An 18,164-nucleotide genomic window follows, 5' to 3' on the forward strand; every position below is an offset into this window, starting at 1 on the left:
AGCAGCTATGGGCATTTACCTTGCATGCAGCTGGACTTGGGTGGTTTTTTTTTGGTGGGAGGGGGATGTGGGATTGTTTTTGGGTCACATTTCAGTGGCGTTCAGGATTAACTCCTGGCTCTGTGCTCAGAAATAGCAGTCTCAGGAGACCATCTTGGGATGCTGGGAATTGAACTCAGGTCATGGTTTGGCAACATGCAAGGCAAATGCCCACTACTGTGCTATCTCTCTTGCCTCTGACCTGGGTTTGCTCTTCAACACCTTATATGGTCCCTCCAAGCACTGCCAGAAATGGTGATCACTGGAGCCATAGAGTCAGAAATAAGCGCCTGAGCACTGCTGGGTGTGGCTCTCAAAACCCATAAAAGCCTTGGATTACCCACTCACACAGTAAAAGGTGCCCTGAACACTAATGTGTTTAATTTATTTATTTATTGGGTTTTTTGGCCACACTAGCAGCACTCGAGTTACTCCTGGCTCTGCACTTAGAAATCTCACCTGGCAGGCTTGTGGGACCGAATTTGGGTCCATCTAGGGTTACCTGCATGCAAGGCAAATGCCCCACAGCTGCGCTAATGCTCTGGAAATAGTGCAGCTTGTCTTACATGCAGCTGCTACTTATGACCCCAAAACTAAAAGAATGATATATACTCAACAATTTCACACAAGTCATATTTTTATTTTTGGATTTTGGACCATATTCAGTGTTGTTCAGGGTGTAATCCTGGCTCTGCACTCAGGCATCACTCCTAACAGTCTTGGAGGACCATATGGGATGCCTGGAATCAAACCCAGGTTCGTCTTGGGTTGGATGAGTGCAAGGCAAACACCCTACCGCTGTGCTATCTCTGCAGCCCTATATTTTTATTTTTGTGTATCTTAGTGTTAAAAACTAATTTCTGGGGCCAGAGAAGATAGCCACAGCGGCGTTTGCCTGTGCTAAGCAGGGCGATGCAGGACCAAAGAGGTGGTTGGTTCGAATCCCGGTGTCCCATATGGTCCCCCGTGTCGGCCAGGAGCTATTTCTGAGCAGACAGCCAGGAGTAACCCTCTGAGCATCGCCGGGTGTGGCCCAAAAACAAACAAAACAAACAAACAAAAACTACTTTCTGGATCTGCACTCGGGTTAGTCTTAGCAGGATTTGGGAGAAACATGGAATGCCAGGGAATCGAATCTGGGTTGATCACATGTAAAGCCAACACTCTCCTCCCCACTGTACTATCGTTCCAGTCACCAAAACATTGTGTCCATAAATGAAAATTTTATTGCAGTTCATTATATTCCATTATTTTCATGGGCATGTGTCAGAAGTGGGCCTGGATGGAATTGGCAGTGAGTGCAGAAAGTGACCTGGCAGATTATATCATGCAATCACATCTTTATAATTAAGTACTCGACCCCACATACTCTAAACGCTAATCTAGTACAATATTACATAGGCTTTCTCCATTGTCCTGCGATATATCTCCGGGAGGGCCCCTCGCTGCTGGGACTCAGTACCAACATGTTTACTCAGATTCTCTCCATGCTACTCCTGTTACCCCATTAGTCCACGTGTGCTGAGCTGGAACCCCTTGGGTCCTTTAGCTATTTTCAGGCATTCATTACAGCATAAGAGTGCTTTGAACCAACAGTGCTGATTTGAGTAGCTGTAAGAAATCTGTCACAGGATTATAGATCTGTCACAGACCTGTTAACAGAGGTTTTGGCTGTAGCAGACCTGAGTGGCTGTACTAAACCTGTAAGGAGGGTTTCAGTTGTAGACCTGAGTAGCTCTGAAGGCCTATTACAGAGCTGTTATACAAAGCCTACCATGCTGACCCCTGGTCCAGTCTGGAATATTTGTCCTGGGGTCCTGACAGTTGCTATTCATAGGGAGGCGGCATAGGGTGGCACAGGCCCTCTTAAGAGCTGGGCCCGGTGGGGCCGGGCGGTGGCGCTGGAGGTAAGGTGCCTGCCTTGCCTGCGCTAGCCTAGGATGGACCGCGGGTTCGATCCCCCCGGCGTCCCATATGGTCCCCCCAGGAAGCCAGGAGCAACTTCTGAGCGCATAGCCAGGAGTAACCCCTGAGCCTCACAGGGTGTGGCCCAAAAACCAAAAAAAAAAAGAAGCTGGGCCCGGAGAGATAGCATGTTTTGTTTGCCTTGCAAACAGCCGATCCAGACCAATAGGTGGTTGGTTCAAATCCCCGGTGTCCCGTATGGTCCCCCCGTGCCTGCCAGGAGCTATTTCTGAGCAGACAGCCAAGAGTAACCCCTGAGCTTTGCCGGGTATGACCAAAAAAAAAAAAAAAAAAAAAGAGCTGGCTCTTTTACATTTTGTTTGTTTTGTCTTGGGAGTAACACCCAGCAAGGGTGTTCAGGGGTTACTCCTGGCTCTGCGCTCAGAAATTTGCAAGCTCTGGTAGACCATATGAGATGCCGAGAATCGAACCCAGGCCAGCTCCTGAGGCTGGCTGCGTGCTAGGCAAATGCCCTAAGGCTGTGTTACTGCTCAGGTCCCAGAGCTGCCCTTTTAAATTGAGGTGCGGAGGAGCAGGAGGGCTGCTCTGCTGCCTCCCACATGCAGGGTCAGAGAGGGAGAGAGAAGTGAAAGAATTTGGGTTTTGGAGAAAGCCGAGGTGCAGCCCCAGATGCCTCACCACAGGTTTTGTGACTCCCGCGCCCATCTGCTGACGGAGCTGGCTTAGTTGACACAGGCCACAGAATGATTTGGAGATTAGGAATAATCAATTGTATCGTTATCCCTGCCAATGATACAGCAGTCCTTGCACACAGCAACCTGGTACGATCCCTGGCGTCCCATAGGGTCTCTGGAAACTTGTCTTAGGAGTGATTCCTGAGTGCAGAGCCAAGCTGAGCACCATGGGCTATGGCCGAAAACCAAAACAGATTTTTTAAAAAAAGAGTAGGGTGTGGGGCCGGAGCGATAGCATGGAGGTAAGGCGTTTGCCTTGTGTGCAGAAGGTCGGTGGTTCGAATCCCAACATCCCATATGGTCCCCCAAGCCTGCCAGGAGTTTCTGAGCGTGGGAGCCAGGAGTGACCCCTGAGCACTGTCGGGTGTGACCCAAAAACAAAAAACAAAACAAAACAAAAAAAGAGTAGGGGTGGGCTGGAGTGATCGCACAGCAGCAGGGCGTTCTTGCACGCACAGACCCAGGACGGACAGTGGTTTGAATCCCGGCATCCCATATGGTCCTCAAGCCTACCAGGAGCAATTTCAGAGGGCAGAGCCAGGAATAACCACTTAGTGCCGCTGGGTGTACCCCCCCCCCCCAAAAAAAAAAAAAAAAGAGTAGAAAACAGGACTTTGTCAGTAGATAACTTAAGTTTTTGGAGTTCTAATTTGTAGGTGTTTTTGTTGTTGTTGTTTTGGGCCACATCCCGAGGTGCTCAGGGGTTACTCCTGGCTGTCTGCTCAGAAGTAGCTCCTGGCAGGCACGGGGGACCATATGGGACACCGGGATTCGAACCAACCACCTTAGGTCCTGGATTGGCTGCTTGCAAGGCAAACGCCACTGTGCTATCTCTCCGGGCCCAGGTCAGTGTTTTCTAATCAAGATAGGAGATTGTCATCACTCACAACTCAGGCACCAAGTGGGCTATAACCTGATCTTTCCAGGAGGCTTTGGGTTTGGGGGTTGCTACCAGCAGCAGGGGTGGGGGATCAACCAGTCATTTGAGCTCTCCTCCTTCTGAGAGCTTTTTAAAAGATCCCAGGAGAGTATACTGCTGAGACAGAATGATCACACTCTTTGTCAGGTAATAAAGTAAGGCTGTAGGAAAATAAAATTCAAAGAACAAGAATAACAAAGCCGGGCCCGGAGAGATAGCACAGTGGCGTTTGCCTTGCAAGCAGCCAATCCAGGACCCAAGGTGGTTGGTTCGAATCCCGGTGTCCCATATGGTCCCCCGTGCCTGCCAGGAGCTATTTCTGAGCAGACAGCCAGGAGTAACCTCTGAGCATCGCCGGGTGTGGCCCAAAAACCAAAAAAAAAAAAAAAAAAAAAAGAATAACAAAGCCAGGGGTTAACAAAGCCAGGGGAAAGCTTGCCTCAGGTGGGAGGACAATTGGATTGGGTCCAATGTGGAACCACTGTGACAGTGAGAGAGGCAAGTGGTCATTGCCCGAGAAAACTGGGTGCAGGAGGGGAGATCAAGGAATCTACAGGACCCCCCTTTCCCCTACAAACCACAGCACCTAGAAGGAAAGAAGGAAAGGGGGCCTTCACAGAGGCAGACTGGAGGGGTGGATGGAAAACTGGGGTACCTCGATGGGAAAAGGGGCACTGGTGAAGGGATGGGAGCTCCAGCCTCCGACCTGACGATTAATCATAAGCAACTTTGATCTCAAGGTGATTCAATAAAATAAAAAATTAAAAGATCTCCAAACTCCAACCCCCAGCAATTCAAACCGTCCAGGCGGGTGGGGGCCCAGAAGGCCTTAGAAGCCAAGACACTTCTGAGAGGCTCTTTTGTTTTGGCTTTTGGGGCAGCAATGCCTCTGGGGTAGGTAGGTGGGGGGGGGTGAGGATGCCTGAGGCCATTTCGAACCAGAGGAAATAAAGGAAAGATGCTAAATCTCTTTTGAATTTCTTTTGCCTCTTTCCTCAACGTTAAGCAAACAAACCAGAAACCAAGAACAATCCACCCATTTTCTTTCTCCCCTAAACACTATTTTTTGGGGGGGGGGGGGGTCACATCCGATTGAGCTCAGGAGTTACTCCTGGCTCTATGCTCAGAAATCGCTCCTGGCAGGCTCGTTTGGGAGACCATATGGGATGCCATATGGGATTCGAACCACCAACCTTCTGCATGCAAGGCAAACACCCTCCCTACCTCCATGCTATCTCTCCGGCCATATATATAATTGTCCATTTATTTACTTTTTCAGTTTAATTTATATTGCTACACATAGATTTTCAAATTATTCATGGGATTTTTATGCCACTATAATGGAAACATTTTAAGAAATCTCTTGAACTATTGATATGGCCATATATTATATATAAAAGATAAAATGAAGGAGAAAACGAATAATTTGAGCTTTTAAATTTTATGGAAATGGGAAAACTTTTTGCTATATCTATCGAGTAAATAATCAGTTTCTTTATACTAAGTTAATAAGTCAATTTATTGTAAATGAATGGATTTAATTAAGCACCAGGATTACAAACATATATGTAGTTGGGTTTCAGTGATAAAAAGGACATCCCTACCTCCCCAGTGCAATAGTTATTTTCCTTTAAACTTTAAAACTTTCAGGCGAGGCTTGGGGTGCCGAGCCCCAGGCCTCCCCCATATCCCCATCCCGGGCAGAGCAAACAACTGAGCCCCGCACGGCCCGGGACCAGGCCGGGCGCGACCTCCCCTCAAGCATGCGCAGTGGCGCGAATCCGCAGCATGCGCGGGAAGCTGGGCCGCGTCTGCCTGCTGATTGGCTGTCGAGGAGAACGCCCCACCCACCGCGGCTCCAAGATGAGCGCTGATTGGCTGTTGGGGCAGACGCCCGCCCACCGCGGCTCCAATATGGGCGCTGATTAGCTACCGAGGCGGACGCCCCACCTACCATGGCGTCAATATGGGCGCTGATTGGCTGCTGGGGAAACTACGGGCTCCAGTCTGGGCGCTGATTGGTTATCGGGGCATACGCCCGCCCACCGCGGCGCCAAGCTGGGCGCTGATTGGGCAAGCCCGCGGCGGTGGCGGCGGCGGCGCGGGACTCGGGGCGCGGGTGTGCAAGCGACAAGGTGCGCGGCGGCCGTACGTCCCCGGGCCCGCGGCGACCCCGAAGATGGCGGTGCAACCGAAGGACACGCTGCAGCTGGACGGCGCGGCCGAGCTGGGCTTCGTGCGCTTCTTCCAGGCCATGCCCGACAAGCCGAGCACCACGGTGCGCCTGTTCGACCGCGGCGACTTCTACACGGCGCACGGCGGGGACGCGATCCTGGCCGCCCGCGACGTCTTCAAGACCCAGGCGGTCGTCAAGTTCCTGGGCCCGGCAGGTGAGGGGCGGCGGGAGCCCGGGCAAGCCCACTGCGGCCGGCCCGCTCCGCTCCGCCCCGCCCCCTTCCTCCTGCCCCTCGGCCGCTGCACCCCAGATCGGCCGCTAGCCGCCGGCTCGGGGGACCTCCCCTCCACATCCCGGGCCTCTGGAGGCTTTTTGGGGTGTCCGGTGGAACTTCAGCTGCAGGGCTGCAGGGCCCAGACCCCGCCTTGGCCCTGTGTGTCTCCCCTAGCACAGATCCGTCACTTTTGTTTTGTCTTGGGGTCACACCTGGACTTACTCCTGGCGGGCTCAAGGTGGGGGACCCTATGGGATTCGAACCACTGTCCGTCCTGGATCGGCTGCGTGCAAGGCCAACAACCCCTTACTTGCTCTCAGGTCCCCCCAGACCCGTCACGTCACTTTTGCAAACTTTTCCCCTCCCATTGTGCACGCAACAAACCTGGGTACGATCCCTGGCGCTCCACGGGGTCCCCGAAACTCATCACGGGCGAATCCTGAGTGCACAGCCCAAGCTGAGCACCGTGGGCTGTGTGGCAGGGGGTCGGTGGACTTTGGATGCCAGTCTCCCGCAGCATCTTTGGTTCGCACCCCCTTTTTCTTCCAGCGATTTCAGGGATCTGTCATTGTGGGGCTTTTGTTTGGGGGCCACAATCAGTGATGCTCTGGGGACCATATGGGATGCCGGGATTCAAACAACCCACCCTCCTTTTGCATGCAAGGCAAACACCTTATCTCCATGCTCTCTCTCCGGCCCTGTCAATTGTGTTTTAAAGCCTGGAGGTCAGGACCCTGGGGCCAGGTTGAGGTGCTGGGAGGGAGTATGCCTTGATTTGGGGCTAGGTTTATGAGGGTCCCACTTACTAGCCATACAAGATCTACTCTTATGTTTGAGCTAGAAATTTAGGGCGCTTCATCCCTCATTCTCTCCCTCAATAGTTCTCACTCTGCTTCTCGGGCTTTTCACGAAGTGGGGTACCTGTTAGTCGTTGTTTGAGGTAGGTCAGTCTCTTTCTACTCTGGGTAGTAATGATGGAACCAACTTCCTAAGACTTGGGAATAAGGCTTTGAGGAGTCGGGTGCTATGAAAGATGCTTCAAGAGTATTTCAGGCTACCACACACCCTGCTTTGTTCTGGGCTTCCTCCTGGCTCTGCATTTAGAGATCATTCCCGGCAGGCTTTGAGGACCACAGGGTGTGCTGGGGCTTGAACTCAGGTTGGCCAAGTTCTGGCAAACTTTGGCCCAGGTAGAAATAAATGTATTAACTGCCGGTGTGTCAGGGAATTTATATTATAGGTCAAGAAATGCTGTCCCCTGCACCGGGTCCACTGCAAAGATCAGGGGTGAAGAAAGCTGTGGGGAACTGGGGAAGATGACGCTAGCATTTGCTCCTGGTGGGCTCAGGGAATCATATGAGGTGCTGGAATTGGACCTGCCTTAGCAGTGTACGAAGAAAGTACCCTCCCTGCTGTATTGCTTGGCCCCATATTTTTTTTTTGTTTGTTTGTTTGTTTGTAACCCCGGCAGGCTCAGGGGTTACTCCTGGCTCTACGCTCAGAAATCGCTCCTGGCAGGCTCCGGGGACCATATGGGATGCCGGGATTCGAACCACCCTCCTTCTGCATGCAAGGCAAACGCCTTACCTCCATGCTATCTCTCTGGCCCTTGGCCCATATTTAAACATTATTTTGTTTTTGTTTTGTTTTGGGGGCCATACCCGTCTTGGGTTACTCCTGTCTCTGCGCTCAGAAATTACTGTTGGCAGGCTCAGGATGCCTGGGCTATGGGATGTCAGGGATTGAACCCGGGTTGACTTCATTCAAGGGGTCATCTGGTGTAGAATGGAACTGAGTGAGGCCCTCCCAAGTATGTTACCACTTGTGTGAGAAAAATTGCTACCTGTCCCCAATATGTCCCTCCCCTGTCCCCCTGCTTTGTTGTCATCAAGGTCCCTCAGTGTCTTGTTTGTTGCTTCAATGGTGCCTGGGGCTTAATCCTGGCTCTGTGCTCAGAGGTCATTCCTAGTGGTGCTCTGGGGACCATGTCCGAGATTGAGCGATCTAGTGGAACAAACTCTGGCTTGAGCACTAGTCACAGCAGAAACTATAGGCTTTTGTACGGAATGGGAAGGGGACAAGGATGTTCTCTGCATGGCAGTGCTGAGCAGCATTGCTCACCGGTGGGGAGTCTCCGGTAGGATTCCAGCATTATTTGAGGGGCCCTTTGCTGTGTTTGTCCAGGAAGGTCTGATGCTGGGTCCTGCCCTAGGCCCCAGGACACACATCATAACCTTTTGATAAAATACTCATATTTGGAGACAGACTGGTCTGTGCTTAGGGGATGGAATTAGTTCTTGCAGCAGTCTATATGTATGAGCAGAAGCACTGATTAGGTACTGACGGCACACACACATCACATATGCAGCTCTAGGTAAAGATCAAGAACTGTGAGAGGAAAGCTATCCTGTATGTTGTGTGTGTGTGTGAACTTGGTTGGAAAAATTGATCTGTAACTGGCAATACTGGGTGTACAGGAAGCCATGGGGACATTTTTTTTTCTGTCCTATAATAAACCTTGGGGTTTTCAATTCTGTGACTCTTTTGCCTAGAACAGTGGTCGGCAACCTTTTTTTTCCAACTGAGCCGAATCTCGCCAAAACCATGATTGAAATTTATTTTGAGAGCCACAGGGTGCACACTGACAGAGGCCAGGAGCAGAGTCCTGACTCCTAGAGCTGCCAACCGGCACACAGAAGAGCCAAATTAAAAAGTGGAAAGAGCCACATGTGGCTTGCGAGCCGCAGGTTGCCGACCGCTGGCCTAGGATATTGTTTAGCCTATTTTTATAATCACAGTTGGCTTATACAGACCTTGGGATAGTTGGATTCTATTCCAATGTGCTAGTATGCTGTGATGAATTCAGATTTGTGAAAAATGTTAAGAAGGGGCCATTAATGTTCAGTTATGTATTTACAATTAAGTATTTACTCTGTTTCTTCTAGTCATGTTTTATCTTGATGCATCAGCATTATGGGAAAAGCAGGTGAAGAGTGTCCTGTTTTAGACCCAGGTGTTGAATGAGTGAACTGCAGTGTCACTTTGGGGTACAGTGGTAGCCACTTGAAAGAAAGCTCACTACACATCCTCAACTCAGTAACTTTGTCTTTTTAATATTTACCTCTAGGAGCAAAGACTCTGGAGAGTGTTGTGCTGAGTAAGATGAATTTTGAGTCTTTTGTAAAAGATCTTCTGCTGGTTCGGCAGTATCGAGTTGAAGTTTTCAAGAATAGAGCTGGAAATAAGGCATCCAAGGAGAATGATTGGTATTTGGCGTTTAAGGTGATTTTCTTTCTTTGAATTTTTAAGTGTAGAAACACAAGTGAGTTTTAGTTTTAAAACTGACAATGTTAACTTTTTTTAACTAAACTGGGAGAGTAAAATTCTTTGAACAACTGTAACAGTATTTACCTTGTGCTGTTCTGGGTTCTGTGTCTGGAATTAAACTGTGGGTTTAGTCCTTTGAGCAATCTCTGATTCCTGTAGGATGTAGTTTAAAAGTCATTTAACTGGAGAAATGACCTTGATTCTTGGCACCCCATATTCTCCCCCCTCAGTTTTCCAGGAGTGTTTCCTGAGCACAGTCAGGAGTAAGCCCCCAGCTCTACCAGATCTGGGCCCCAAAACCAAAAAATATCACCATTTAACTGGGATTTAGTAGATCTTTATGAATATGAATACTTTAGCGTCAATTTCTGAGCCAAAAATTAATCATTTTCACATAAAATTGAATGTCAGATTAAAAAAGGGTTTGATTGTACTGTCTCTGCCCATTACCCACATCTACAGCATTCTCTAAGTAATATTTATACACATCTGTCTCACCTTGCCTTTTTCTTTGGTTGAATAACTCACATCTTTTTTTTAACGAACCAGAAGGTACTTATTTTTGTTTTTTGTTTGCTTTTGGATTTTGGGCCACACCTGGCAACACTCAGGGGTTACTCCTGGCACTGAGCTCAGAGGTTACTACTGGCAGGCTTGGGGACCATAAGGGATGCTGGAGATGTCGAATCCAAGTTGGCGGCATGCAAGGCAAATGCCCTGCCCACTGTGCTATCACTCTGGCCTTTTGAATTTTGTTTAATGCTTGTTGTATTCCTTGGTATAACTTGAAAGACTTATTAATTGCCAAGTATTCAGGATGTGCCAGGAATGATCCCTGAACTTAGAGCTAGGAGTAAGGCCTGCGCACTGCCAGGTGTGGCTCCAAAGCAAACAAACAAATATCAAGGAGTAAGAGTTAATTTGTCTTATTTATCAAGTGACTATCTTATTTTTCTATAAGGTCTTGCTTTTACTTTATATTTCTTTAGTTAGATTTTTGGCTCAGGCTTACTCCTGGCTCTAAGCTTTGGGATCAGTTCTGGTAGTGCTTGGGGGAGGACCATATAGGGTGCAGGGGTTGAATCCAGGTCAGCTGCCTGCAAGGCAAATGACTCCCTCCCTACTGTGATCAACTTAGATGTGCTCAAGTATCCTGAAAAGAACTGGCAGATTCTTTAGAGAAATGTATTAATATTCAGTGTTATATGTTATAAGCAATTTGGGATGGGGAGGAACCCATTTCGTCAGTAACATTCATTCTGTCCTTTCCCAGGCCTCCCCGGGAAACCTCTCTCAGTTCGAGGACGTCCTTTTCAGCAACACTGATACATCAGCATCCATTGGCGTGGTGGGCATCAGGGTGTCAACAGCAGATGGCCAGCGGCAGGTGGGCGTCGGGTATGTGGACTCAGCTCAGCGCAAGCTCGGCCTCTGCGAGTTCGCAGACAATGACCAGTTCTCCAACCTTGAGTCACTCCTGATCCAGGTCGGGCCCAAGGAATGCATCCTGCCTGTGGGGGACGCTGCTGGGGACATGGGGAAACTGAGGCAGGTAAGGGAATCCAACCTTGTGATAAGACTTCAGGGCAGGGAAGGCTGCTCTTGGTATGCTGAGAAATATCTTGATGTGGTTTTTTTGGTTTTTTGTTTGTTTGTTTGTTTTGGGGGGGCACACTCGGTGGTACTAAGGAGTTACTCCTGGTTCTGTGCTTAGGGATCATTCCAGCAGTGCTTGGGAGACCATATGGGATGCTGGGGATTGAATGCAGGTCAGCCGTGTGCAAGGCAAGCAGCCTCCCCCAGTACTGTTGCTTCAGCCCTGGGCCCATAAATAATTCCTCCCAATCTCTAAGTGAGGCAAACCTATGATGTGTGGTGAATGCTTAGTTAACTCAAGGTATTCCCTCCCTCCCTCCCTTCCATCCTCCCCCTTCCCTTCCTCCCTCTGTTCTGGTTTTGGGCCATATCTGGTGACACTCGGGGGTTACTCCTGGTTCTGTGCTCAGAAATCATTTTCTTTTTTTTTTTTTTTTTTTTTTTTTTGTTTTTTGGGGCCACACCCGGCAGTGCTCAGGGGTTACTCCTGGCTGTCTGCTCAGAAATAGCTCCTGGAAGGCACGGGGGACCATATGGGACACCGGGATTTGAACCAACCACCTTAGGTCCTGGATCGGCTGCTTGCAAGGCAAACACCGCTGTGCTATCTCTCCGGGCCCCAGAAATCATTTTCTATCATGTCTGGTGGCACTTGAGGGTTACTCCTGGCTCTGTCTTTTTTTTTTTTTTTTTTTTTTTTTTTTTGGTTTTTGGGCCACACCCGTTTGATGCTCAGGGGTTACTCCTGGCTATACGCTCAGAAATTGCCCCTGGCTTGGGGGGACCATATGGGACGCCGGGGGATCGAACCGCGGTCCGTCCTACGCTAGCGCTTGCAAGGTAGACACCTTACCTCTAGCGCCACCTTCCCGGCCCCCTGGCTCTGTCTTATGAAATTATTCCTGGCAATGTCTGGGGACCATATGGGATGCCGGGGATCAAACTGAGTTAGCCATGTGCAAGACAAATGCTCTGCCCGCTGTGCTTCACTCTGACCCTATTTTTGATAGTTCATATTGGACCTTATATTTAGCTTTTCTTTTTCTTTTTCTTTTTCTTTTTTTTTTAAATTAATTTGGGCTTTTGAGGCTACCCTGGCTGCACCTTGCAGAGTGCTCAGTGCTTGGCAGATATTCCCAGTGCAGTTGAGGGTGTGGGGGGTATCCCTGCCCTTGCAGGCAAAGCCTGTGCTCATCCTCAGCCCTTTCCCTCTGGGCTCTTTCCCACCCTGTACTTTGACTCTTTTTGTGGGGGGTTGGGGGGTATTTGTGCCTTACAGTCCTGGGGTATTTATAAAGCCTCCCATTTATTTTAAGATTTGTTTTTGTTTTGGGTCCATACCCAGAGGTGCTCAGAGGATACTCCTGGCAGGCTCTGGAGGCTATATGGAATCATATGGGATGCTGGGGATCGAACTGGGTCTGTCCCAGATCAGCCTCATGGAAGGCAAATGCCCTGCCACTGTACTGTCTCTCCGGCTCCTCTCTGGCCTTTTTCTAAGCATTTTCAGAGTGTTCTGCTACGAGTTGTTACTATTGGGGCTATTTTGGAAAGAGTTATGTGAAGATGAGTTTAAATGTCTGTTAAAATTTAGCTTGTAGGCTTTAAGTGTTAATACTTCCATATGGTGAATGTCTTGCACCTTGTATAAGAATTTAATGAGGGTTAATACTTGTTAAGTCGCTGTCACTTTCTATTTGTCAGAGTTTCTGTTCCCCTTCTCCCATAGTCATTTAACTCTTTTTGTGTGTGTGGTAAAATAGGTTATTCAGAGAGGAGGAATTCTGATCACAGAGCGGAAAAGAACTGACTTTTCCACAAAAGACATTTATCAGGACCTCAACCGCTTGTTGAAAGGCAAGAAAGGGGAACACATGAATAGCGCCGTCTTGCCAGAAATGGAGAATCAGGTGTGTGGGTTAGAGCTGTGTATTGATGTTTAAATTGAAATCTTGCCTTTTTAAAAGGTGTCTGCTCTTACATAGAGATCTTGGGAACTCAGTTATGGGTCATTGAAAACAATCTGTGTTGAAACATGTGGAAACTAGAGATGACCAGAAAAGTTTAGCTATATATACCATTAATAAAGAACACTGGAACAGCAGAAGAGTCCTAAAATGTAGTTTTATGGTACTGCTTGTATCTGTAGGCTCAGAAGAGCTAAAGGCTGGGTACTATCCCATAGACTGGTATGTGGAATAGTGACTGAGGGGAGTCACAATAATAAAACTAATCGTAAGTGTGTTTCTTTCTCAGGAGTATAACCTGGAATGATCTCTGGAGTTCTAGTGTTTGTCTTTGTTCTCCCAACCTTAGGTCGCCGTTTCCTCACTGTCTGCAGTAATCAAGTTTCTGGAGCTCTTAGCAGATGACTCCAACTTTGGGCAGTTTGAACTGACCACTTTCGACTTCGGCCAGTACATGAAGTTGGACATGGCAGCTGTCAGAGCCCTGAATCTTTTCCAGGTGAAAAATAAATACATGAATCATGAATACTAAACAGTTAGAAAATAATGTTTCCTTTGCTGTATACTGAATCATGGAGCTAAATAGTTTTAAATATTTGAACTATTTTGGGGGAACAGGAAGATGATAAAGCAGTGGTGGGAAGGTGTTTATCTTGTACGTGATCAATCTGGTGCCATTTACAGTCCCCGGAACCCTGCCAGGAGCAGCCCTGAGCATGGTCAAGTGTGATTCCAGGGGGCCAGAGAGCACAGCAGTAGGGCATTAGCCTTGCACACAGCTAACACAAGACGAACTCTGGTTTGAATCCCAACATCCCATATGGTCCCCCGAGCCTGCCAGGAGCAATTTCTGAGCGCAGAGCCAGGAGCAACCCCTGAACACTGCTAGGTATAACCCAAAAACCAAAAAAAAAAGAATGTGTCATTCCAAAATAATTCAATATTTAAAGTAGGGGTTTCAATTGCTATAGTTTAGAAATATTTTACTAAAACATTATACTTTGTGTTGCATAAATTATATTTGAATTATTTTGTATATTGATAGTGACTTCATTTTTTTGTTTTGTTTTTTGATTTTTGGGCCACACTGGTGATGTTCAGGGGCTACTCATGACTGCACTCAGAAACCACTCCTGGCTTGGGGGGACCATATGGGACACCGGGGGATCAAACCGTGGTTAGTCCTAGGTTAGTGCCTGCAAGGCAGACACCTTAGTGCTTGTGCCGCCGCTCCGGCCCCTTCATTATGTTTTTTAATTTTGTGGGGGGCAGGTGGGTTTGGGTTTTCCTGCCATACCTGGCAGTGTGGGGCTACTCTGAGCTCAGGTCGGGTGCTTAAAGGACCAAAGGACTGTGGGGTACTAGGATGGTGTGGCTGTTAGCTGCATGCAAGGCTGGTGATTGAACCCTATACTCCCTCTTCGGCCTCTGTTAACAGTAGTTTGAAAAACTTGTGCCCTAGAGACTGGAAAGAAAATAGAGTGGAAAGGGCACTGCTCTTGCATGTAGCCCAATGGGTTCAATTCCTTAGCAATGCCAGGAGTAAGCCCTGAGCATAACCGGGTATGACCTAGAAACCAATTAAGTTTGGGGGACTATATGGGATGCCGAGGATCGAACCCAGGTCAACCAGCTGCAAGGCAAACACCCTACCCATTGTGCTATCGCAACAGCCCCCCAATTAACATTCTTTTTTTTTTTTTTTGGTTTTTGGGCCACACCCAGCGTTGCTCAGGGGTTACTCCTGGCTGTCTGCTCAGAAATAGCTCCTGGCAGGCACGGGGGACCATATGGGACACCGGGATTCGAACCAACCACCTTTGGTCCTGGATCGGCTGCTTGCAAGGCAAACGCCGCTGTGCTATCTCTCCGGGCCCCCCAATTAACATTCTTACTAGCACTTTGTCTACACAGTGGTCATTGTCTTTTGGGGAGGGCTTTGACCACACCCCAGGGTGCTCAGGGACTTACTTATGACTCTGCTCAGGAGTGACCCCTGACAATGCTGTTGTTGGTCACACACACACAGCATCTTTATTGGCTGGGGGAGACACACCCAGAGGGACACAGGTTACTCCTGGCTTTGTGCTCAGAAATCATTCCTGGCAGGCTCCGGAGACTATATGGGATGCCAGGATTGAACCTAGGTTGGCCATGTTACTGGCAAACGCCCTCTGCTTTACTGTTGCTCAGGCCCCAACATCTTAATACCTGTATACTCATTTCATCCCTCCAAACTATTGTAATCACAAAGTAGTTTTGGTTTGGGAAAAAATAGCAGAATATTCAGGTTAATAGGTTGAAAATTTTTTTTCTTAGGAGGGAGATGTCTGTACAGCTTTGGCATTTAATATTAAACCAGTATCTTAGTGAGCTGGGTAGGTAGCTCAAAGGATGAGTGTATGTAGGGGACCTGGGTCTTCCTCCCCAGCATCTCTTAACCCAAGACCCTCCAAGAAGCTCTGGGTGTGGCCCTAACCCCTTTCCCTTAGCCCTTTGAGATCTGGAGTCTGATAGTTTTGGTGGCGTGGGGCAGTTTTACTAATCCATGCACTGTTCTGTCTTGCTTGCTTCTAGGGTTCTGTGGAAGACACCACTGGCTCGCAGTCACTGGCTGCCTTGCTGAATAAATGCAAAACCCCTCAAGGACAAAGGCTGGTGAATCAGTGGATCAAGCAGCCACTCCTGGATAAAAGCAGAATCGAAGAGAGGTATGTCCCAAGCAATGACCCAGCAATCATACCCTTCTGGAAGCTTCTAACTGATAGCTACTGCATACAATTCTATCACTTGCAGTTTTCATACTTGATGTTCACACCCACCTGCATAGAGAGCATCATGGTGACAATAATAATGATTTAGCTTGATTTCAAAGTAATTACACTGGGGCTGGAAAGGTAGTACAGTGGGATGGACTCTTGTCTTGAACACCCGGTTTGCTCTCCAGTACTATGTCCTCTAGCTCTTATCCCTTAGCACCACTAACAACTCCCCCCCCCCAAGAGTAGTTAACTTGATATCTCATGTAATTTTCTGATTATGGTTCTGATTATGATTATTATTGTTGTTTCATTTATTTTTGTTCTGCCATACATAGTGATGCTCAGGGTTTGCTCTTGGCTCTGCTCAGGGATCGCTTCTGGTGGTAAGCAGGGGACCATATGGGTATGCCAGGGATCAAATCCAGGTTGGCCACATGCAAAGCATTTGTAAGACCTTCTGTACTATCACTCCAGCTCCTCTTATTAATCTGTGCCATTTCAGAAATTTTTTATTCTTTCCAGTTTTGTTCCTCAGAAGACTCATGGACTTTTCTTTTCCCAAGATGACCCTTTACCTCTGGTTATCCTTTTCCCCATATTCTTCCTCTGCCTAAGTTTTCTTCTCAATGTGGCTTGTGTTGTCCCTCCTCCAACCTCTGCTCTTGCTCCAAATTTTCCCACAGTCCTATTCCTATGTATATCATAAGTAGGCTCGCAGCAATAGCACAGTGGGAAGGGCATTTGTCTTGCACACGGTTGACCTGGGTTCTATACCCTGCATCTCATATGGTCCCCCAAGCCTGCCAGATGTAATTTCAAACACAGAGCCAGGAGTAACCCTGAGCACTGCTGGGTATAGCCCCAAACAAACAAAAGTACTTTGGTACAGGCAAATGAAATTACCCCAAATCCGGTTTCTTGGTGGTGTGGAGTCTCTTTCTTGTTTTCTTTTTTCTTTTATTCGTTTTTGGTTTTTGGGTCACACCCGGCAGTGATCAGGAGTTACTCCTGATTCTATGCTCAGAAATCGCTCCTGGCAGGCTCGGGAGACCATATGGGATGCCGGGATTTGAACCACCGACCTTCTGCATGCAAGAAACACCTTACTTCCATGCTATCTCTCTGACCCCTTCTTTCTTGCTTTCTTCCCCTTCTATCATTTCATAGTATTTTGGACCTTTGGTTCTTCTGTGCTTGCTGGCAGGTGAGACGGGTCCTTTGCCAGGTTGGTGACCTCCAAAAGCATGCGCCTTTCTTGTACCTAGCCACTTTTTGCCCCCCCCCCCCCTTTGAGTCTCCCAAACAGCTGTTAGGGAGGTCCCCAGGGCCCCCTCCTGGCTGGTGGCTGATTGCCTGAGCCTGAGGTTGTGAAGACCCTCAGGGTTTCCAGGACAGCACCTGGAGGTGCTCTGGGAACTGTTGACTGATGGAAACCAAACCCAGTTTGGGTGCACAGTGCACCCTCAACCATTCTACTGTCTTTAGGACCCCACTTTACCCTTTTCAAAATCTCAGTTCTGACAGAATATCCATGACCAGTGGGTGTGTCTCGCATCACAGCATGGGCGAGATGATAAAGAGACACAGGCCCGGGGTGGCGCTAGAGGTAAGGTGTCTGCCTTGCAAGGGCTAGCCAAGGAAATAACCACGGTTCGATCCCCCAGTGTCCCATATGGTCCCCCCAAGCCAGGGGCAATTTCTGAGTGTGTAGCCAGGAGTAACCCCTGAGCATCTAACGGGTGTGGCCCAAAAAACAAAAACAAAAAGAGACACAGGCCAAAGTTGAATGTTTTTGTTTTAGATTTTTTTGTTTGTTTGGTTGGTTTGGTTTTTAGGTCACATCCATCAGTGCTCAGGGTTACTTTTGGCTCTGCGCTCAGAAATCATTCCATATAGGTTTGGGGACCATGTAGGTTCGGATGCCGGGGATCAAATTGAGGTTGGCCCATGTGCAAGTTTAACACCCTACCCGCTGTGCTATCAGCCTGGCCCCAGAGTGTTTACTTTTAAATATTTCCAGTTTCATGTCATTTGTGTGATTTTAGTCTATGGGCATTTTAGAGATTATCCTCCTACAAATTCACATGTAATCGAGTCATTTTGCACATCAACATCAGATTGCTTGCAGCTGAGTGGTTTTATTGAGCAAGATTGACAGCGTACTATTATGCCAACAGGAACTGGAGTACTTCTAAAATTCCCGTTTAGAAGTGCATTGTCATGGAAACAGCAGTCTTTGGAAGGGATGTTAGCCAGCACATGAACTGACACTGTAATTAGTTCGAAATGGCATATTGAAGGCTTGTGAAACTAGCAATTTGTTAAGCTGTTAATGATGTTCAGATCAAAGCCAAAAGGTGATGAATAATGGTTTTAGGAGACTTCATTTCTTTTTTGTTGTTGTTGTTCCATACCTGACTGTGCTCAAGGGTCACTCCCTCTGG

The 18,164-nt window shown here is 48.1% G+C and overlaps 1 protein-coding gene across 1 annotated transcript in view; it reads left to right on the forward strand.

Moving 5' to 3' along the window:
* Nucleotides 1-5,708: 5,708 nt before the first annotated feature.
* MSH2 (mutS homolog 2) overlaps nt 5,709-18,164 on the forward strand; it is a 36,935-nt gene continuing 24,479 nt past the window's right edge. The window contains exons 1-6 of the mRNA XM_049784341.1: nt 5,709-6,008; nt 9,196-9,350; nt 10,669-10,947; nt 12,755-12,901; nt 13,308-13,457; nt 15,536-15,669. Of these exons, the coding sequence (XP_049640298.1) occupies nt 5,798-6,008; nt 9,196-9,350; nt 10,669-10,947; nt 12,755-12,901; nt 13,308-13,457; nt 15,536-15,669 (1,076 nt within the window). The 5' untranslated portion in view covers nt 5,709-5,797. The remainder of the gene's footprint in view (nt 6,009-9,195; nt 9,351-10,668; nt 10,948-12,754; nt 12,902-13,307; nt 13,458-15,535; nt 15,670-18,164) is intronic.

This window comes from Suncus etruscus, chromosome 12 (genome assembly GCF_024139225.1).
Source record: "Suncus etruscus isolate mSunEtr1 chromosome 12, mSunEtr1.pri.cur, whole genome shotgun sequence".
Classification (NCBI taxonomy): Eukaryota; Metazoa; Chordata; class Mammalia; order Eulipotyphla; family Soricidae; genus Suncus; species Suncus etruscus.